The 22,507-nt window shown below is 46.8% G+C and overlaps 1 protein-coding gene across 1 annotated transcript in view; it reads right to left on the reverse strand.

The window, feature by feature from the left end:
* The window catches only part of adarb2 (adenosine deaminase RNA specific B2 (inactive)), a 91,901-nt gene that overhangs the window by 38,504 nt on the left and 30,890 nt on the right, over positions 1 to 22,507 (reverse strand). The window contains exons 2-4 of the mRNA XM_071513016.1: positions 14,488 to 14,510; positions 14,250 to 14,336; positions 12,311 to 13,263 (exon numbers count right to left, since the gene is read on the reverse strand). Of these exons, the coding sequence (XP_071369117.1) occupies positions 12,311 to 13,263; positions 14,250 to 14,336; positions 14,488 to 14,510 (1,063 nt within the window). The remainder of the gene's footprint in view (positions 1 to 12,310; positions 13,264 to 14,249; positions 14,337 to 14,487; positions 14,511 to 22,507) is intronic.

Here is a 22,507-nt window from a genome sequence, read left to right on the forward strand (position 1 = left end):
TCTAATATTGAGTTTATTTATTTTTTTCTCTCTCAAATCAAGTGAAAGAATCTGCCAATGGGGTGAGATAAGTTCACTTGTCTCCAATGCAAATCAACTTGTTTCAAGAATTCTCCCTGATACTATTGGAGTGAGCTGCCTTGTTTCAAGATACTGACACTTTTTTCTAGGGCATTCTTGGAAAAAAGTGAATCTGCATTGGAAACAAGTGGAATCGTCTCACCCCATTGGCAGAATTTTCCATTTGTTTTGCTCGTTTTAAGATTTTACGACTCAACGTGAGACTTTATGACTTGGAGGTTTTTTCCCCCCAGTGTGGTGAGTACATACAGCGCCCAGAGAGTCATTTATCCACCGGCCGGTGCCTCTGCTGGTGACTGAGCGCGGCCCGGCCTCTGTGTCATGTCTACGGGTGCCGCTGTGGCTAAAGGCCCCGCGGCCGGCCATACATCATCAGATATTGATATGGTTTCCACCGCGGCGCCAACGTCTGACATTTGATTCATAGCTCTGGGTGCTCTTTTTGAATTCCTAACAGTCAACAAGGGATCAGGGGGAAATGTCAATGTTGTGTTGGTTTGGGGGCGCCGGAGTGACACGGGGAGAGATTGGTAAAAATAATGGAGGCGGCCGGCGCAGGTAACTTCGTCTTGCGCTAATGGTCTGTCCTTTGCCGTGTGTGAGAGTGTGTGCATGACTCATACACACAGCGGTGCGCCAAAGTGTGAACATACATGTGTTTTGCCCTATATAGAGGCTTGAATATCGCCATCAGGAGAAAATCTCATAACTCCAATTTTGGTGATTTTCATATTTTAACTCCATCTGAAGACATGCTCCTCTATGGGCTGAGAAAGCACCATGACATTTCACAACCAGGTGGATAAACTGCAAAAAGTATGGTCATCACGCCGAAAACAATTCTGCTCAGCTGACATTCTGGACATCCGAGGTTTTCGCCCGACGACAGCGATATGTTTACCTTGCGTACCTTCGCTATAAAAAGGTACACACCTGCCCTTTTGGGAAAAAAATAGCACTGCTCTTTTCTGCACTGATGAATGTGGCGTCTAAAAAAACATCCCCCCCCCCCGACAGAAGAGGCTTAAACAGTGCGTGATCCCTCTCGCTGCCAGCCACCACACACACACACACACACACACACACAGCCGCCTATGCGACACAATATAATATGCACTTCACAGCCCGCGGATGAAATGAATGCAAATAACCGTGTGAGAAAGCCTTTTGAGCGTGCCAGAGGAATCAGTCTGTGGCCCCTGCTCTTTTAACATTTACTAAAAATCCATCACGTGGCGTTTGCCGAGTAAGCAGAATGCCGGATACACTGTAACAAATGCGCCGTGCTCTCTTTTGTCACCTTTTCTTTCCTTTCCGCCAAAACCTTTCAAGTGCACGCGCACGCACGCGCACGCACACACACACACACACACACTTCATAAGCTCCTGCAGCCCAGCAACAGAGAGAGCATGAGAGGCATCAGAATAGACTGAGAGGAGAGTCAATATCGAACTCAATAGAAAAAGGCAAAGAGACACTGAAGGCATATCCCTATTATGTGTGTGTGTGAGCACTTGTGTGCATATGCGCTTGGGTATATGAGTGTGTGTGTGTGTGTGTGTGCCGTACTTTTAAGTCTATGTTTCCTTTTGAAAATTACACACCGCTCCCCACCGCTGTCTAGTGTGTCAGACAGAGTTTCTCCCTAATGAATGCATGTCAAGCTACTAAGAGCGCGGTACGGAAGATTTAGCTATCTGTTTTCTTCTTTTTTTTTTTTTTTTTTTTTCTGTTTTCCGGTCCGCCCTGTTGCTCACAATGCGCGCTATTGTTATGTGCGAGAGAGAGAGAGAGAGAGATGGAGAGAGCGAAGAGGAAAGCGGTCGGGAAAATATAAAAGCCGGTTCAGCTGAGGACGGAGAGAGATCATCGTCTCTCCACCTCCTCAACCCCCGGATGTGTCATCCTCAAACCGCCGGTTAGATTAGCCTTCAATAACAGCGCTGAGATAAAGCACTGAATGTCAGTCTGTCTGTCTGCCTGTCTGCCTAGAAGTGGCTGCCACATCCAAACAAGTCACAGCTGGAAATGCATTTCCTATAAAGTGCTTCGGAGTGGAAGACGTTTGACACGGGGTTGTTTTATAGGGGAGAGAAAGAGGAAGCAAGCAAGAGAAAGGGGTAGAGTGTGTTATGCATACATGTGTATGACAGCACAGTGTGTGTGTGTGTGTGTGTCTACCTGTGTGAGTGGCACCTGAATACAGGTGAAAGCGTGGGAGACTGAGAAGACATCAAAATGAGGCAATACAGCAGTGCGGTGGCAAGGTTCTCACCACTGACATTTCACGCAGCATTTTTTTTTTTTTTTTTTAAAACAGCAATTAAAAAAAGCAGATAAAACGATGCAGCAAATTAAACCCTTCAAAATAACCCTTCAATCAATGTTCGTCATTCATTTTCTCTGCCCGCTTAAAGGAAAGCACCGAGTTCACAAGGTTGAAGTCATGAGAATATAGACACCAAAATAATACACGTGTCCCCGGTAGATCGTCGGCTAACGCTCCATGCTAACGCTTTCTGCTTGTGGCTAATCCCCCGCTTTTTTGCTTCTTTGTTTTTTTTTTTTTCTCCACTTTCTATTCACGTATTTATCTTTATTCTCCCTGATCTTTGTGCTTGTTTCTCTGTCTGTTCTTGTTGGATTGTGGACTTTACGATATTCGATGCTGTGTACGCCTTACATACGATTGTGAGATGCATGCTAATATGTTTGTCTTGCGCTAGAAAACCATAAATCATAAAAATCTGATTCAATCACCGTTGATGCATATTTTGAGTTACATGGAGAAATAAAGAAATAAAGACTTGTTCTTCATTTCTCCATTAGCAGGAATGGGGCTAGCTCATTGACTGGCGCAGAAGACAGGCAACAGAGCAGCAGGAATGGATTTGTTATGTACCTGCTGACGTACAACCAGGTGCTAAAGCAATGGCAGAAGTGCTTTAAAAGTCAAAGTGTGTGCTTTCTGCCCTGACAGTTACACTTCCATGTGAAAGCGAGGGCCACTCTCACCGCGCTATTAGTAATTCATCATCTTTTACCCAATATGATGGATAAGTTGAGCGAGCTGGGTCAAACTTTTCTTATTCCGAAAGCTTAAAAGTCACCGGGAGAGGAAACTTTTCCTTTCAGTCCCTGACTAAAGCATATGATAACTATTCAAGCTGCGAGCCCTGGATCTTATTCAAAATAACAGAATCTGTCAAAGCTTTATCACGGCTCTACATAGCCAATCGAATGGCTAATCAGCCAATCTACCCAGAAGACTTTGTTCTAAAGTTCAGGCTACGGAAATATCTTCAAGTTATGTCTGAGGCGCCCCTGGGACGATGTGAATGATTGGTGCAAATGTTCCGAGGGCATGATTTGCACTAGCCTGGAGAACGGCTCTTATTTGATCTGTTAAGTGCTTTTCGCGAGCAGTCGGTGTCGGGGAGGAGATATTATGACTCATGGCAACCCGGCTGTCATCTGTATGCGGAGTTCAGCACTTCCTGTACTGGAGGGGAAGAAGTGGCATCAAAGGTCGGGGCCCCCGAAACGTCCCACGGTGACAATGACGACGGGGCCGGTATTAACGGAGCGGCTCCGGGTCCGCTTCTCGAATTTTAGAGGTGACGCGAGTGACCCGAATCAGCGATTCAGCTGTTCTGGAGGCAATTGTTACACACACACACACAAAAAAATAAATAAAAAAATCAGCTGATAAGGGCAGAGAAAGTAAGAATTCAGTTGAGTTCAGTAAGAGTTCAGCTGCATTTATTTCGTGCATGTATACTCTAATTTGGCAGAGCTCAGCTATGGTGAGCATGGAGAAAATGCTGCTATACGGAGTGCTATTTTGCTGTGATTGCACACCAAACCTTCACCTACAGCTAGCATGGAAAAAGCATCATGTAAACATTATGCATTACATGTATGACCCCCCTGCATTGCCTCACATTGCCCGGTGGGAGAGCATAAAAATACATGAAGACGGGGGAACGGGCTCCATCCATAACCCGGTGGACAGTGGTTTCCGGCACAGCACAGGCGTTAACTAGGTAGCTATTGTATACTCATGGGCAGGCAGGCTGAAATATGAGGGCTGAGGACAAGAGGTCTTCCCAGAATGCTAAACTCTCTCTCTCTCTCTCCTCTCCCCCTCTCTCGCTCTCTCTCTCTCCCCGCTGTGCCCTGCAACCAATCTGACGCCTAATTAATCCTGAAGGTCTTTTGTTCCGCTGAGGTTTTCCTCTCTTTTTCCCCCCACTGCACTCCATCCATCCTCGCCTCCCTCAGCCCGGCCTGGCTCTCATCCTTCCCTGCCAGCTCGCTTTCATGCACCCCCCCCCCCCCCCCTCTCCCTCCAACACACACACAAACCTTATTCCACCCTCTCCCATTTTGTCTTCCCCCAAGGGAGGCAGGGTACAGTCCCAAAGAGCAGGACAGAGGTAACAGATGTTTGTTTTTTTTTGTTTTTTTGGGGGTGTATGTTTTTTCCTTTTGCCGTCTTAAGGGCGATTTAATCAACAGCGAAAACGCAAGGCTGTTGTTATATTTATTCAAGGTACTGTACTAATTATACTCCTATGGGAGACTTGCATGTTTTTCCAGTATGTAGGTATGCTGAGATATGCAGACTGCGATATGGGGCTTGAAAACGCCAGTTAGCAGCAGACTAACAGCTTCCAAAAGCCTCCATTTTCATGTTTTTAAGATGTAGTTACGCTATGAAGAGACTGTAATAACTGATTTGAAAGAGACAATTATTAGCAAATATAATGCAAAGGTAAGTATTTTAACATAAGAAAGACCTCCGCTTTAATTCCTCTAGAGCCAAGCAGAGCATATCAACAAAAACAAGACATGTTGCCTCAGCTATGGCCTGGGAGTGGGAGGAGGAGGAGTGTGGGTGGGGGTGGGGTTGGGGGGGGCACCCTGGGGAAACATCTCTGGAGGGTTTGGGAGCCCAGTGGGTGCAAATGCTCATCCAGGCATGTGAGTGGGTGGAGGGGGACAACTACTATCAAGGGATTTGTGTATGTGTGTGTACTAGGGTTACACCGATATATTGGTTTGCTGATTCTTCTGTTTATTCGTAATTTTCTGTAGCTAAAACGATCTGTTCCTCAGAGACCGTAGGTGCTACAGCAACCAAATTTGGTGGAGGGGTTTCAAATCTCCCCCACTATTCAGGCGACAAAAAATACACAGATCAGCCAGATGGTGGCGCTATAACAAGCAACTTTTGTCTACTACATTTGGCCAATAACTCCTGAGCCGTAAAGTCTAGAATCAAAATGTATTTCCTCAGATTCCTTGGCTCAAAATGAAATTTTGTACACAGCATATATGGACTTCCTAGATTACGGAGTTTTGAAAATCCAAACCATTTGGTAGAGCAACCAAATTTCACATATATATCTAGGATGGACCAAGTGTGACAGACCACATTTGGTTGCGCTTCATAGCGCTACCAACAGGCCAACCTTGCAACAGCAACTATTTCTTAAATTTCTCCTTGCCTTTTTACACACAGCATATTTAAACTGCCTACACCACAGAATTTTGATACTTGTAACCATTTGACCATTTGAAGCACAAAAGAAGTTGCTGAATAGCACCACCATCAGGACAAATTGACAATTTTTCAAATGGCAATAAGTCTGGCACTATTTCAGCTGCAGGTACTGGACTGTCACCAAAATGTTATTTTTTGGTGACAGTTTCTTTTGGCATGAAAATAGTCAAATTTAAAGACATTGAATATGGGCACAAAATGTCAGCTATCAGAAGTTTCAATCCAAAAATGTCGGCATAAGCCGTCAAAACCCATACTGGTTGCACTGAGTACTGACAATAATACAACAAATAATCCTAACAGCTAAACATGCTGAAAATAATCCAGCAAACAAATAAAAGATTCAGTGTCTTGGGGGTGTTGTGGGTTGTAGGTTCCTGCATGTTGATGTTGAAGCAGTATTTCACTTTTGCGTAAAATCTGCAGGTCTGGTTACACATGTCCCCATGTAAGGTTCAAGAACAGCCGGATTTCAAAACCCCACTGATTTTGGGTGCATGCACGTCTCCTGTCTGCATGTATAACTGTCAGAACGGTCCATTGCTCCTGGCTGGAAGGTCATTTAAAGGCCAGACATCCAGACCTCTCCTCTGTCTCTCTCTTCTCTCCTCCCTCCTCCTCCCCTCGCCCTCCTGCCTGAGAGCCAGAGATAAACCTACACGTGCCAGCCACACAGGACCAATAGCCATGATTTATCGGAAGCCATTTGGTACCTGAACGCCTATGAAATTGTAATGAACTTGATTATGCTTTTAATGAAGTGTGAGAGGTTCTTCAGGAATGATTATAGCCATGCTCCCGCTCGCAGCTAGGGGCCACGGAGGAGGAGGGAGGGAGGGAGGGAGGGGAAGGGAGGAATGGAGGGACTGTCAGAAAGAATGAAGACTTAGTGCCAGGGACTCAGGATACTGTAGGGTGACCGGAGGTGCAAACAGGAGCGCCGCGCTCCTTTGGAATAGATTACAGGGGCGTTTTACTGTATATGTGAGGTGACTTGACCCGACCAACCCCATTTCGATTCCACCCTGCTAAGGGATTTTCCCTCAAAGCTGCATGCTGACGCGGTACATTAGATTCAACAGCCTGCAGCCTCATAGGTCATATTTTGCATACATATTAGACAGTTGAGGATGATTCTAACCTTTCCGTGTACAAAGTGCTCCCATTCAGACGGGGAAACATTATTGTTCGGTAATTTCACACACAAATCTCCACTCTTCCATGTGGGTTTGCTTTAAATACCAAGCGGTGAGGTAAGTGGCTGCTAAAAAGGGCACCATGACACGGGCCAAGATTCACAGTCCAGATGCAAACGATGGCTTTCTGCACTTATTATTTTGGCACACTATAAAAATAATGTGATACTATATGGATCCCTATAAGGATATTCTCCTGTTGCTTGCTCCCCTACAGGGAGGTCAGGATCGGATACAGAACCGAAGTGGAGCTGGTAGAAATCACTTCAGCAGGGTGAATGCTTAAAAAAAAATAAAGTTTTCCTATTTCCGACAAGATATTTTTCTACATCATGTGTCATCCTGCCTTAAGAAACACCATAATCACTCATTCCAGCAATCTCCTCTGCAACATGCCCCGCTCTCCCCCTCCGAGTTGTGCATCTCATCTGATTGCATCTGAAGAAAAACGATGAATACAGATGTTTTTATCAAGTCCCCCACTATTTGCACTGCGCCACTTATGGCGATAATCACAGCTGATCTGTGAGTGAAATCTGCTGTGGCAGCTGTCTGTAAGTGTGTATCTACTGCCATCGCTGTCCAACTGCTGAGGCTGTAACACTGTCTGCAAGGTCTCCAAAGCTGTTAATCAACTCCTCTCTAATGTGTTGTTCACACCTTCTTCCCTCTCCCTCGCCGGGTAAATTTCTATCTTAGACAGGGCGCTTGGCCCGGCGATCGCTGTCGCTAATTTGTTGTGGCAATATTAATTAATGATCGGCCTGTCACAGCTGTTTATATTGAGACAGATTAGAAGTGGGAGAGATTAGACAAAGAAAACAATCTGGGGGAAAGGCTCGGCGGCTGACAGGGGTCACCTTCACGTGTCTGAAATCATATTCAATTTGCCGCGGCGGAGGCAGGGAAATAACTGCGCTTGACGAGTCCGTATCCAGCCCTATCTGCACCGCTTAGCATTTAGAGACAGCTAAATCAAATGATATAGAGCCGCGATGAAGTAGAAGGAAAACATACAGTGCCATTTGATCTCGGCGGACATGAAAAATGCATATCAGGCAGCACTTCTAATGTTTGTAAATGCCAAAAATAGACAGATATACCCGCTTCTTAATCAGCAATTTGTCCCTTATGCCTTTTCATACTTTCTCTCCTCCCCCCTCGTCCTCCATTAACCCTCATTTTCATTCGGCTCTGCCACCGAGCAAATTTCCCTATTCAAATGGCCCTTAATCCGAGGTGGCAGAGCGCGGTATCCTGACCACTGACCTCAGAGCTGTCCCTCCATCCAGCCCCGCTGACTCCCTGCCTCCCCGGGCGCCGCACTCGAGTCTCAGGCTCGGTTGACTTGGCAACACCGCGGCGCGTTGTCACGGCGAGGAGAGATTAAGTGGCCAATCAAGGCCTGAACAGCGGGGTAATCATTCCACTTGGTAATATGGGTGTCAGGATTACTCCGGCACTTTCTCACTCCGCTGTGCCGGCTTTAAAAAGGAAAAGGCGTTTTCCTATGACTGCCGAGTGCTGTGGGGTTTTATTGAAGAACAGCTTTCTACTGACTGAAGTGTTTCATATAGGAAAGTTAGGTTTAGAGGCAGAGGTCGGGACCCCCCAGGCGGTCTAGGTGTAATTTTGGGGAGGTTGCAAGATAAGGAAAAAAACATATTTCTACAAATTTATTTTGCTTGTGAAATGCTGAATAGTTTTCAGCCTCTAGACCACCTCTGATAATCAAATGAGAATGGGAAAATCATTCTTTGGGTGAACTGCTCACCTCTCTGCATATGCAGCCTGTGGTGAGGGGTTGCGAGTTGGCATCACTTCGTTTTACTAACCAAAAAGGTTGAGAACCAGTGACCTAGAGGATGGACTTGTGGGCTTGTGGCCAGAAGGTCACTGCTTCGCGTCCCCGGACCAGCAGGGAAAATGTGGATGGGAAAGTGAATGAGTAGAGTTCTCCCTTTCCTCAACCACTACTGTAGATGTGCCCTAGAAGACTGTGGTTGTACTGGTAATGAATGGCAGGTATGATGTGCTGCTGGAGGAGAGTATGCGCACTCATTCAATTTCCCTGGATAAATAAAGGTTAAACAAAGGAATCAAGAAGAAAATTCCTTGCTGGAAAGATAAACAGCCCTTTAATGCCAAGCAGTCGGCTCCTTAGGCCCGCCGCCTCATTTCTGGTGCGATTGTTAAAATCAATCCCCATGCACATGAGTGTGGGAGGGATGGAGGAAAGACAAGGCACTCGCTGTATTACAGTGGGTGAGGTGTGTGTGTGAGTGCATGTATGGATGTAGCACAATCCAGTACGCTTGCTGCATTATTCCTTATTATGTATGTGTAGCCGGGGAGGCGCGAGAAGAATACAGCGGCATGCGATTCGTGGTGAGGTTCAATTTTTCAGTTGGGAGCTGGACTGTGGAGTTCAGCTGAGCCCCGAGTCTAGTCATCCAGTGATGGAGGGCTAACACAATGCCTCATCCTTATGTTCCACTCTATTGGGTTAATGCCATATTCTGAAAAGGTGACCCTTGCTTCTGTCTTCTCTCCCTGTCCTTTTCATGCAGCGGTCCCTTTCCTTCTGCCTGTCTTAGTCACCCCATCGCCACATTCAAGTGCAGCCTCTCTCTCTCTTCTTCTCTCTGTATCACTCCCTCCCTGTCTTCCTTTTACAAGAGGCAAGGTGCCGTATTGTCCTAACCCCTCGCCTCGCCTCTGACCCCGTGTTAGACATTTGCCAGTGGTTTCCCCCGTGAGTCTGTATCAAAGGTAAACCAATCAGTCAAGAGGGTGTGTATGAAAGCTCTCCGCCACCATAGGGAATGATTAAAATGACCCGTAGCCTCCTTTCCTCCTAGGAGGAATTCTATTGTGTAAATATGCAGGAGTCTCTACAGGCAAGGTCTGTTAGCAAAGCCAGGACTATTTCCTAGTGCAGTGCATCTTCGACAATAGGGCTGGTATTAAGTTTCTCAGAGTAACAGCAGTGATGTAGAAGTAGTATTGCCATTCAGATGACCATTAGGAAAGACCCTGGGGTGTTGGTCACTCAGCCTAGATCAGAAATTTGACTCATATGGAGCACTGGTACAGGCATGCAGTTAGTTGTTTATATTAAATTCAACATCAATTAATCATTACCACATGCATTTTGAGACATTAGTATAATTACCGCAAATAAACAAGACCATCCCCGAGAAGATTGGCAGCCTCCACTGGCTTCTACACTGCATTTTACATTGTGTGCCACCGAGTCGGATTTGGCGGGAAATCTGCTGGATTGCTTTATGGCACAAAACAGGAAGAGGGCACTGTTCTTCCAGTGCCAATGGAGCTAGCGCTTTTTTGTTCGCAACATCCCCTTTGCGGCAGAAAGCAACACAGTTTATGGGAAATGTGGTCTTAATTTTGAGAAGCACTAACAATACTTCTGGCATAAGATAGAGGCTACCAATCGTCTCGAACAATGGTCACATTTGTTTATGGTAATTATACCAAGGTAAAATATATTGATGTTTAACTATGCCACACACTGAACCTTTGGCAAACGGTTTTCTCGTCGAATGCTAGTGCAGAGAGTCCTTGGTCCCGGCTATAATGTAAGTAGTGTGTGCAAGGCGGCGGGATACTTCACACGCAGTGAAAGCGAGGTGTGCTTGGTAGGGGATCAGCGTAGCTTTGGCCTGCGACAGGTAGAGCCTGAGGGAATTCCTGGGAAAGAGAACTGACCTAGCTGGCACACGCAGCTTGGCACAGCACCATAGCGTTAGCATTACCCCCAGGCTACAGCTGGCAACCACCCACCGCCGTGCCTCACATCTCCAGTCTAGTCAACCGCTGCCCTTGCAATCAGTGCCTGGCATGCGGATCCGCGCACATGTAAACATACATGTATGCGTGTGTAGCTGGAGCTGGGGGGGCATCCGGTTTACAGCGCCCAACAGTTTAGACATGTAAGACCGCATACACACAAACCAGGGTGCATGGTCACACGTGTTTATTCGCCCATGCATGTGTATGTGTGCTTTTGTCCTTTGCCACTTCAAAAAAAAAAAAAAAAAAAAAAAATGCCTCTGTCTGGCAGACAGCACGGCTGACTTTCAAGAAATTCCACAAGCGAGTGCTTTCTGGAACTAAACGGGTGCGGCAAATCCTCTTAAAATCCTTTTAGACACCGTGGCAGCGGGGAGAAAAAGAAAAAGTTTCTCCCAGGCAAACATGTGCAGGTTTGTTGGGTTGATGTCGTGCTCTGGGGAAGGACACTCTTGCCAGTTTATTGCTTCAAGGCAGGAAAAGAATGTTAATACGACACATAGCCTACAGTACGGGGGGGAGAAGCGCAGCGTTGTGGTGTGTGTCGACATAAGCCTTCAAGGGAAGACTTGAAGGGGAGGATGCCTTGGATGTGTATGGTCTAATTTCTAGATTCATACACAACATTTGATATACTGTATTATACATATTATATTGTTTTGTGTTATATGCTTTGGGTACTAGATGGAAAATAAAGAATAGTGAATGTCATTTTGAGGAAGTTCCACTTGCAGTCGCTAAATTATATGCCGACGACCTGGATTGCCTGGATACAATGTTCCTGTCTTATACAAATGTGCAAGTTTAACTAGTAAACAACTGAATAAATCAGTGTGACTATCTACGCAGGGCAGTTTTACTTTAGATGAAATTCTGCAGCTGAAATGAAGTTTTAAATGGCTGTCAACGAGTGCCAGCCAATCCAGCCACTGTGTCTTTAGGCTCTCCAATTTCCACAAGTTCCTCAAAAACTAGTTTCCTCACTCTGATTGCTATTTACATATTTGGGTAAATGAACACAGGATTGGGCTCGGTGGTTTGTTTGTCGATTTGCTCTTTGCTTTTCTATCTCCTTTGGGCAACAGATTGAATTAATGTTTGTAGACACTGAGATGCCACACATGAGGAAACAAGAGATTGTGCAAAATTACAAAACTCTCCCAATTACAGCTCTACAAACACACAAGACTGGGGGAAAAAAAACTAATTTTGGGAGTGATGCCGATTTCTCTTGTGTCAGAGGCAAAAGGACAATAATTAGCTTCATTTACATGCTTTTCTGTTTGAACAGATCAGCAAACAGATATTGTTTACTCAAAACCCAGGCCTTGCAACGCACATGCACAAGTGCACACACAAACACGCACACACATTTGAGCATTTGCACCATATTCACTATACTTTTTCTGGCCAAAAGTAAATGCCAACTTGCTTACACGTATCCTTTATCAGCACCGCCACCATCCCTCCTTTCATCCCCTGCTCTTCTTAGCCCCTATCTCCCTTCCTCCTTAATTACTTGTTGGAAGGTGTTTGGCTTTCCGCTGCACGCCTGCTGTTTTGGTCATTACAGGCCCCTGTAGGAAGTGGAGTGGCTGCCAAGGAAGCTAAGCTGAAGACAGGCGCTGGGGATGTGTCTGTACTCACCTGGGGTAAATGAGGGCAACTCTTCCTGCTGGCTTTGAGGCCTGTCCTCCCCTCAGGCGCCGTCCTGATGTTGAAGAGGGCCTGAAGAGCACACTGGGCCGCCTGGGTCTTGGCCAGCTTCTTGCTGCGACCGCAGCCCTCGAATATCCGCCCGTCCACGCGCACCGCCATCACGAAGCTGCGCAGCCGCCGGCCCTCGGCCCGCTCCGAAAGACAGGCGTAGCGCAGGCCCGGCCGGAGCTCATTGAGCAACGCCACGGGGCTCTTGGGGGCCTCGGGCTCCGGAACGATCCCGCCCAGCCTCTGCTGAGCCTGCACCATCAGGTCCAAGGTGTGGCGGAGCAGCCGGCCGTGTCTCAGCAGCTCGCTGGACAGCAGCTCGCTCTCGGCCGCCGAGGCGCAGAGAGAGAGGCCGTCGGAGCACGACGACGACTCGAACTCCTTGAAGAGCGTGTCGGGGAAGTCGGCCTGGTCTGAGGTGAAGTCGGCCGAGGGGTTGGAGAGGTTCCCCATGGCCAGGTGCGCCTGCGGGGCGTTGGGGAACTGGACGAAGGACTTGAGGGCCAGCTCGGCAGCCCTCATCTTAGCCTTCTTTTTGGTGGGTCCCGTGCCCTCGAAGGTCAGCCCGTTGACCTCCACGGCGATGCAGAAGACGGGAGCGTGGACCGGGCCCGTCTGGGACACCATGCGGTACTGGAGGCCCGGCCGCAGCTCGTTCAGCTGCACCAAGGCGTTCTTTGGTGCCTCCGACCAGGACAGCTTCTTGTAGATCAGGCGGAGTTGACACAGGTGCCCGTTGTTGTCTTCCTCCAGCGGCCGTTTCCTCTTCAGACCGGAAGTCCCGCCTCTCGCCGAGTCGGAGCAAAAAAGTGATTGCCGCTCACCGGATCCAATGGAGCGATCCTCTAAGTTACCGATGTTCCGGTTTTCTTTTACCTCTGCACTGCTGGTGCCTGCGATAAAAACAGTAAAAACAGGAACATTGGAATTCAGAGAGATAAAAACTACTCATAACACAAGAGCCAAAAAATGCAGTCATTATTGTGTGAGGGCTGACATTCACATTTATCCTGCGCAGAACAAAATGAACCAAGGAAAATCTCCCAAGGCAGCTTGAGCCACTTGATACACAATGAAATGATAATGAACAAATCTACAATCATCTCCCTGAGCCGAGCCCACTTCATACCGTGGGCTCCATCACATTTAAGTGTTTTAAAATACAAATACAAATCCTCTAAAAATGGGGACGTTATCTGCTAAATCATTCCATAATCTGCCTCCAAATTGGTTCTGAATCTATGGCGTAAGTGGGAAACATTTGTCCCTGTGGCCAATGCAAAGCATCAATCCCATTTGTAATGGGGGGGGGGGATTGCATCGAGTGGCAGACGTTCCGAGAAAGGATGAAAGAAATGTCTCTAGCCTGCTTTATTTCACACTTCTCTCCTCCACGAGCGCAAAAGTCTGAACAGTTGTGACACGCTCTTCAAACCTAGTTACGGGGAAGTGGTGGTGTATTGCATTTCTGATGGGAAATGAACAAAAATAGGGCGTTCAGATCTTGTCACAGGAATGTTAATGGTGAAATGGGACACTGGGATCAAGTGCTGACATTCACTGGCGGGCAGAAGTGGAGTGTAGTTTAACTAGATGATAAGGCATGCAGTTGTGTTTCAGCGATGGCAGCATGTACCTACATAATGACTTATTTATCACAGAAAATTCTAAATGAATGTCTGACAGCTCGCTTTCATAATATTATAGGGGTTTTAAGCACTATGGCACAATCTGACACCAGCGAGTAATCAAATAGCGCATTTCCCAAATAATTAATAACGTGGATGACAGAGAGATCATTTTCATATTAGACCTGCCATTTGAGGGAGTTAGTGCGGCGGCGTGCTGACAGAGAGAAAGAAAAGCGGCGGCAGCTTACTTAAACTGTCCTCGTCCTCTGTGCTGCTGGTCCCAGGGCTCATGTACTTGAAGGGAGCGATCAATGCTGACAGCATACTGACTTTCTCTGGAGGAGAGACAAGAGACACGCAGAGTCAACAAGAGGGCAGCCGACGAGATGTTTTGATAGTTTTATCGATTGAAGCGCCGGATCGGCATCGGGCGCAACGCGGGGGACAGAGGCCAAACATTTGCGAGCGGGCGTATGCACACTGTACTCTCTCTCTCTCGTTTTCTCTGTCTCCGTCACTCACGCATGGACGAGACGGCGTGCATGCTCATACGAGGATGCAAGCGCACGCCTATACACCCACGCACACACAGAGACACACACACACACACACACACACAAGTGAAAGACTTCTTCACTTTAACCGGCTAACTTGTGGACGCCGGCTCTCTCCCGCTTCTCCCCCTGGTGCCTGCTGCTGTCCAGGTGTGCGTGTTGTTTACAGTGTGAAGCCCTATTAGGGCCATCGCTCGCTCTGGCGCTCGCCATGCAGCGCTGAACAGAATTGACAGACCAGTCTGGCTCCCTAATTACACCCCTCTCTCTTCCCAACATCGGCTAATGATCAATAGTTAGAAAGAGAGAGAGGTGAGGAGGGGGGGGGGGGGGGGGGGGGGAAGGGAGGTGGAGAGGGGTAAACGGAGGAGGAAAAGGATGAGGCGCTGTCGCAAGAGGAAGACAAGGGGAGGGGGAGGGGGGTGCCAGAGGATGAGGAGGGTGAGCCGGAGGTCACAGATGCCCTCAAACTCCCCGCGCCAATGCCGGAGCCCAGCAGCAGCAGCACCAACAATTACAGCGAGCCGAATTCCGCATAAACGGGGCGCCACATTACGGCGCAATGAACACGTTTTGATAAGAGCGCGAGGTTGTGAATGAGCTCGTCTCCCCGGCGCTCCCTCTCTCTCTCCTCACAGCTCGATAGCACTAGAGGGGCTCAATGAGTCACTCCGACACACATGGATACACTCTAAACACCGAGGCTGGAGCCGTGCGTGCGGTCCTCATGGGCCCCAACATCACAATACAGGCATTTGCATTCTGACCTAATTACGGACTAAAGACCGACACAAGCAGCAATTTGCCCCTAAACGACTCCCTCGGCCAACAGGGTCATTATCCAGACGATTTTCAAATCAGTCTGTATTGTTTTTGAGCCCCTAAAGGCCAATTTACAGTAAAAAGCACGTCTGTCTGGTGTGTTTACAGAAATGGCAAAATTAGGGGTGTTTAAGGGGCCACTGGCAACCACTACAAACCCAGGTACAGTACATCAGACATCACTCTTAGCTCTTTTTTGCACTCGCAGACAAAATATATCCAGTTCCTTTAGACCGTGAATGACAAATGTCCACATCAAGCATGAAATTACAGAACACAGCGAGGATGGCAATTAACACACGGGAGCCTAAGCTTTCACACTGCGGCCTGAAATGCCTGTAATGTATATTTGATCATCCTGTTGTGCCTAGGGTCTAAACCACCCACTCAACAGCTTCTGCCAAGTCGAAGGGCCCACTGGGCGATGAGATACCGAGCGCGATGCCAACGGATTTGCACAGTATGTACAATATGTCATCGGCTTCAAAAACCAGAAAGCAACTATAAGCAGATTTAGTCTCCCTAGAGAAGTTGATGCTGTTAACATTGAAATTTGTAGGTTTAGAATACAAAAGGAGAAGTGAGCAGCTTGATATTTTATATACCCGCTTTGCTGTGCAGATCCCCTGGAAGAGAAGTATTCACTAGTTTTCTTAGGTGAATACAGAGCTGAGTAGAGTGTATTTCAGAAGAAAAGCAACAGAAATTCTACTCATTCAACCACCCAGGTGATGGCTCCAAAAAGTGGGATTGCACTCTTTTTCCATCTGGTTGCCAAATATGACCAGAGATGATTTGTCAGTTGGATTATGATATCAAGTAAAGCTTTGTTCCCTTGTTATAAACATGTTTAGTTGGGCCTGATCCTAATAAGCGCCCTTTGAACTATTATCCAGTTAAAGTCAAATAAATACACAAGGAACACATTCTGTGTACTGTCCTCTTCTTGTTGTCTTGTAGAGCTGCAGAAAGGATGAATGGACCCTTTTCATTCTGTATCTTTATTATTTAGAGGACTCAGCTCACAGACTGAACAGTGCTCTTCTGTATAGAGCTCTTCAGGTCTATATCATTTCAAAGCAACACTCAAATACTATTCTTCTCGCTGTCAGTGGACAACAGTTCATTTCAAATGTCTCAAGAAGTCGCTCTTGAGTAGTAATGATGTTTTCAATCGTTCAGAGGATGAATCAACTGCACAGTGGTAAGGAGTGTGGTTGGAGGTCATCTTTGAAATGCCTCCTCCGATCGTTTGTTGACGGTCTGGTTTGTGAGGCATTACATGGTACGAGTACACATTGGTCCTTTTCATGAGCTGTGTACAAACAGTTTTTGTCCGAGGTTTACACTATGCAGCATGATTGGTTTTCTCAGAGATATACTGTATATTTCAGACTCGTAATTTGAAATAGTAGAGGGCATGTTAAACAAGGTGCTCTACAATTCTGTAGCACAACTTTACTGCTTTTTTGTTGTACTGATGTACTGTTATAGCACAAAGTCCTAAGAGAAGACATTGCCATTGCTAAATTCTAAACGTATCATTTGCTTAACTTAACCTAAATTACAAACACAGAGACTACTTTTCAGGTTGACATCTACTGGTTAAAAACCAACCATTGCAATTGAAATCTGCTATTGCCTGATCTTGGTTACCTGTGATGTTGGTTACCTGATTCGTCATGGATGTTGTTTCTCAGTTACAAATAAAAGTAAATAGTCTGATAAGGTTGATGTGTTTCCAAATTTGTGTTGTGACACAGGAGACTGTCTTCCCTTTAGCCTTGGCCCTGTTGGTTCTATAGACCAAAGATGATCAGCCCAGTTAACCTGAGAAGGATTTTGGGATTGTTAGCTAGCTAACTGGCCAGCAGGCTAATTTAGCAAAACCGCTGTTAATGTTAACATGCAACTACTAGCCACTACTAATGTTAACTTGTAAGCTAGTGTGCAAATCAGATGTATTCACAACAAGACAGTCAGCTGACAAGCTAGCTAACAAGCTGACACTATCAGTGGTGAAATGGCCAGTCAAAAACAGCACCAACCATTAACCATGTCTTGAATTCTGTTGAGACGGCCATGTTGTACAGAAATGCAGTCAGCTTTTCACAGCTGTTGTTGCTGAAGAGCTGAGGACCTGCAGAGTGCATTTAGTCACCTGAAGTCCTAACGTGTCGTCACTAAACTGCCCACTCATAGGACCTACATTTCTTCTCAGTGGATGGAGGGGGTGAAGAGGTTTGCGTTTAAAATTTTGTTCTTAAGTTTAGATTTGTCGCCTTCTGTGCGCCGAGAAGATTTCCCGCCAGTGATCGCAACCGACACCAGAATTTAATTTGGCCAAATAGGGGGAAATCTACAGCATCTCAATTAGTGGGGATGGGACGCTCTTCCCTGTTGCAGCCTCACTTTGTGCTTCAGGCTGATAAGACAGGCGTATTATTAATATAAAAATCTTGCCTAGTGCAGCTTTAAAGTTTGGCAAATGTACATCCCCGCCCCGGACTTGGACGTTGTTACCTTACGTGCCCTTCACGGTGCCTCCCCTCCAACCCCGCTCATTCACCAGCAGGCCGAATGAATCAAACAATGCGAGCCAATAGTCTCAGTTCACTAAGTCCATCCCCCACTGCACCATGACATAGTGAGAGGAGACAACACTCATTTGTTTCCACCGCACAAAGGCGGGGAGGCAGAGGAGAGCCAGGTTAGATAGGGGGAGCCTTGGCAGATGGCCATATCCCTCCTGATAGTGACAACGTTGGCGGTGGTGCCCATTCACAATGAGCTGGATAAGAGGGTCTCTCTCTCTATCTCTCTCTCTCTCTCTCCTTGCACTTCCTATGTCAGTTCTGAGGAGAGGGTAATGAGCCCAATCAGATTTCCCCGTGGCTCAGCATAACGAATGGGTCAGATGAGCGACGGGAGACACTATTGAAACAGGCGCTGGGGGAAATCATTGACTCTCTCTCTCTCCTCCTTTCTCACCATCTTTCTCCACTTCTCTCCCGTTCTCCTTCTACCACCCGCCTACCTCTCTCCCGTCTCTCTATCTCCCTCTCGCCGCCTTCCCGCGCGCCTCCGATTGAACGCCGCTGAGCCGCTAAATGAGAGAGGCAGCATTGTTTCTCCGCGGCACTTAAAATCTGATTTCTGTCCCATCTCTCAACTGATCTGTAAGCAGAAGAGCTACATAAAGATAGGCGCCGTGTTAAGTGTCTTCCCCCGCCTTTTGTGCCAGTGTGTGTGTGTGTGTGTGTGTGTGTGTGCATTTGTGAACACATAAATCCAGGGCTTACATAAAAACCCCCATGCTCACCGTAACTTTTATCGCCATGATTCACGACTGTATTTAACTGCAGTATCGTAGTAGTGTGTAGGGCCGCGAATGCATCTACGCCTCGCTCCTCCACCTGTGCTTCACTGTAGATCTGTTTGTTTGAGTTTGAGCAGAATGTGTGCGCCAAGTATATCATCACAGTGACAAGTGGCATCAAACAGGTATGCCACGGGCTCACCGCTAGCAATAAAACTTTTAGACCGGCTTTACACGGTGCGACTTGAATCCGACTTCGACTCCGTGCGACTTGCTGTAGCTGTGTTGGCGGTTCTGTAGAGGAACCAGGCTGGATGAATGGGAGGGAGTGAAAGAGAGGTGGGGCTGGGGGATAGTGAGAGTATCAGCGCAGACTGATGGATATTTAGCACCTGATTAGCAGCAGTGAGGACAGAGTAGCCGGCCCATCTGCTTTACATTTGCTCGCCTGGCCATGGATGCCAAGGGCAGAAAGCCTACGCTATAGACAGTAGACTCACACACCCTGCCCGTTATCTGTGCACGACGCCAGAACTGCCTCCGAACAAACACAAACCAAGTGTGTTAACTCCTTCAGAAGAGAGACAATGGCTGTTTACTTGCACACAATAATATGACTATTGCCGTTGTGTCATTAAACTGTTTACATGATTCTATAAAGACCCCATATGATCCACTTTTCATGTGACATAGTTACGTTCTGACTGGTCTCTATCAATGCCAGTACAATCAGATTACTCAACATATGTTACTGTGATTACACTTAACTCCAACTAAGAACATAGCTGCACGAACATAATCAGAGCATGGTGTTTACATGGGTCTTGCCTTACTCACAGTATTGTCTTAATCACATTGCAATGACATTTTTTCATGAAACCGTGATCAGTGCTGGAGGGATATGATTCACTCTTCATAGTCAGCCTTACCAACTGAAAATAGAAAGGGAGACACTCTACGAAAGGGGTTCAACCCTACCAAATGGGATTTCCAATTAAACCACCCTGCTGGTCGGTCTGTCCGGACCATGCTGCCTGATCCATTTATATGGCATAACACATGATTGAATTAGCCAGATAATCTAAGCAGTTTTAGGTCCAATCACGTTGGCTGGATGGTTGTGGGGAAATGTGGGTGAATTTAGCCAGTGGATTCTCCTTGAATCATTGTTGTTGGATGACGCAGCAGTTTGCTGTCCGTCTCATTCTGACCTTGAATACATATGCCTGGAATTTGGTTTAAATAGATGGATTTCAGCTGTCTCAGATGGATAGATGTAGAAGAGATGTACGCTGTGATGTATGCTAGATGTTGTTTCAAGTGGAAAAGGCACATGCTGTAAAATCTTGTTCTCATTGAGGGTCTACGGTTGGGGTAGCGTCGCTTTTCATTTTATTGTGTTAAAACATGGGTGTGTGAAGGCCTTTGTGACTGTAACTGCGATTAAGGGCTTTACAAATAAACTTGACTAGAAATAAAATCACATTTCTTCATATTCTCATATTTTTCTCATTTCAACTAATTTATATTGTATCTATCTTGATTTGTTTTCATTTCTCATACGGCATTTATTTCTTATTTTTTTTGTCTATTTTCATATCACACAAAATGTTTCGCCTCAGTATTCTTTACAGCTGTTAAGTTTTATAATTTGCTATTATTTTGTTGCTGTAATTCAAATTTTTCAGGTTTTTTACTCTTACATTTGCACTTAATGCGTTGTCCCATTTTGCCTTATTCTTATTAAGATTCTATTTTACTTTGCTGTATTCTATTACTATTTGCTGCGGGGGGGGGGGGGGGGGGGGGGGGTTACTGCTGTCCTGCACTATATAATACAATAAAAGAAGACAAGAGGGAGTCATAGGGAGTGTTGGCAGCAGAGTGAAAGTGAAGAAGCCACACAACACCGCAGCGTATCCCACTGTGGACCGTACAAGAAGAAGAGCTGCGACGGCCGGTGAATCACTTAATCATGTTGTTGAGCGGGAGTTGACTCCATGGCCCTTTCTCTTTTATTTTTGCTATCCGCTTTTTGACAGGGAGACACACTCACCGAGTACACTCTTGCGCTCCTGAGAGGGGACTTGACATGGTCGAGCGTCATTGAGGAACCTGCTCAAAGTGTGTGACGGCTGTGGATTGTCACAGAGGACCGGCCAGAGAGTGTGACGGCAGAGCGGGGGCTTATTATCACACCGAGGTGCTGCCTTGTCGGCCGCCCCGCCGCTCCCATCTACTCAGCCACTCACCTTTTTTGAGTGGCGGTCCTGCCTTCATGCTATAGGGCTCGACACAATGCGGGGCGAAGACTCGAAAAACACTCTCATGATAAAAGCTTTTCAATGTCATATCTCAGGCTGGCGCTGTACAAAAGTAGATGTTTTTTTGGGGGGCTAATGAAAAAAATATACATTTTTCATTGCGTGTTTTTGCGTTCGCACCTCGAATGGTTTTTACCGCGAAAGCTTTTAGTGCTGAAATAGCACAATCCGAACAATGCCGCTACCTGAGAGTGCCGGGGAGAGGCTTTATGAAAAGAGCGAAGCGGAAGTTAAGAGAAAAGCTTACATGACGTCCCGCTCAGACAAAGCCTTAACTTACATAAAAACCCCAGAAACTTAACCCCAGATGAAATGTCAGTGTGGACTGGAGACGGAATGGGAATAGGAATAAGCAAAATCAATCCCCTGTCCTTTCGCGAATACCTCCTGGCAATTAACAGAAAACAGACGCAACTTTTTTTTTTTTTCTTTCTTCAAAGTTCTGTGCGAGGGCTACGCAGATCACGATCGCTACCCGGTTAAGTGGCAGATTTAATGCGCGCTCGCTTCCCTCCTTAACAGAATATTAACGCGGGCTGTCATCCATGAGAATGACTCATTTACAAGCGCGCGGCGGAAAAAAAAAAAAAGAAGGACGCCAACGTGGATGGGTTTTTTTTTTTTTTTTTTTTTTGTCGCCTCGCTCGTTTGATAACAAGCACTCGAGTGTATTTACAAGGCAGAGCGAGGGGAGATAAGTCTGCGGTGTAATGACACTAAGCAGGTCAGGGATGTCTCTGCCTCTCAGCGTGTTGTTGCTCATCTCCCACCCACAGTCAACCCCCCCCAACCCCCCCACCCCACACACACACACACACACTCCACTTCCCCGTGCAAGCCTGACACCGCACGGCGCCGTCATCCGCAAAGGATGAACGTCAAATACACCCAACTTTCATCCCGTCCCTGCACTTTGAGCTGAAATCCTGACCCCCCCCCCAGTGCGCAGCCACCAATTCCACAGTGTGTGGGAGTCAATCGGCAGGTGCAAGGTTAGATACAAATTGGCCCGTTCTTGCCGCCCCCCCTCAAGCCCAGACAACTGCCGGAGCTGGAAAGCAACACTCCCGAGGTGCGAGAGAGAGGAAAAAAAAACCCTCGGTCTGGATTAATATGAAACACAATTTGCGCGGCAGGGGGGGCTGATGGAAACCACTATTCCCCCCCTTTTTTTTCCTCCCCTCTTTCACCTATGCCTCCCCGCATCCTGTTTACCCCTCCCCCCTCTCCCTCTGCCCCCATTCGTTATTTCACCTGCATCCCCCGTCTCTCTCTTTCTCTGCTAAATGGGCCCTCTCTCATCGAATAAAAACCGGCCGAGCTCCCGTGTGATCTTCCCCCAGCCGCGTTTTTATGCCTCACATTATGACACATATAATCAGACTGGCTGTTTGCACTACTTTGTTCAGCACAAATTGCTGCACCGATGGTCCCGGCAAAGCACAGATGGGACGTGGACAGTTTTTCATCGGCTGTTCCATACCGCA

The sequence above is a fragment of the Centroberyx affinis genome, unplaced genomic scaffold, assembly GCF_046629955.1.
Source record: "Centroberyx affinis isolate AG114_WGS23_722 - 3 ecotype Tasmania unplaced genomic scaffold, CSIRO-AGI_Caff_v1 ptg006716l_1, whole genome shotgun sequence".
In the NCBI taxonomy this organism is placed as follows: domain Eukaryota; kingdom Metazoa; phylum Chordata; class Actinopteri; order Beryciformes; family Berycidae; genus Centroberyx; species Centroberyx affinis.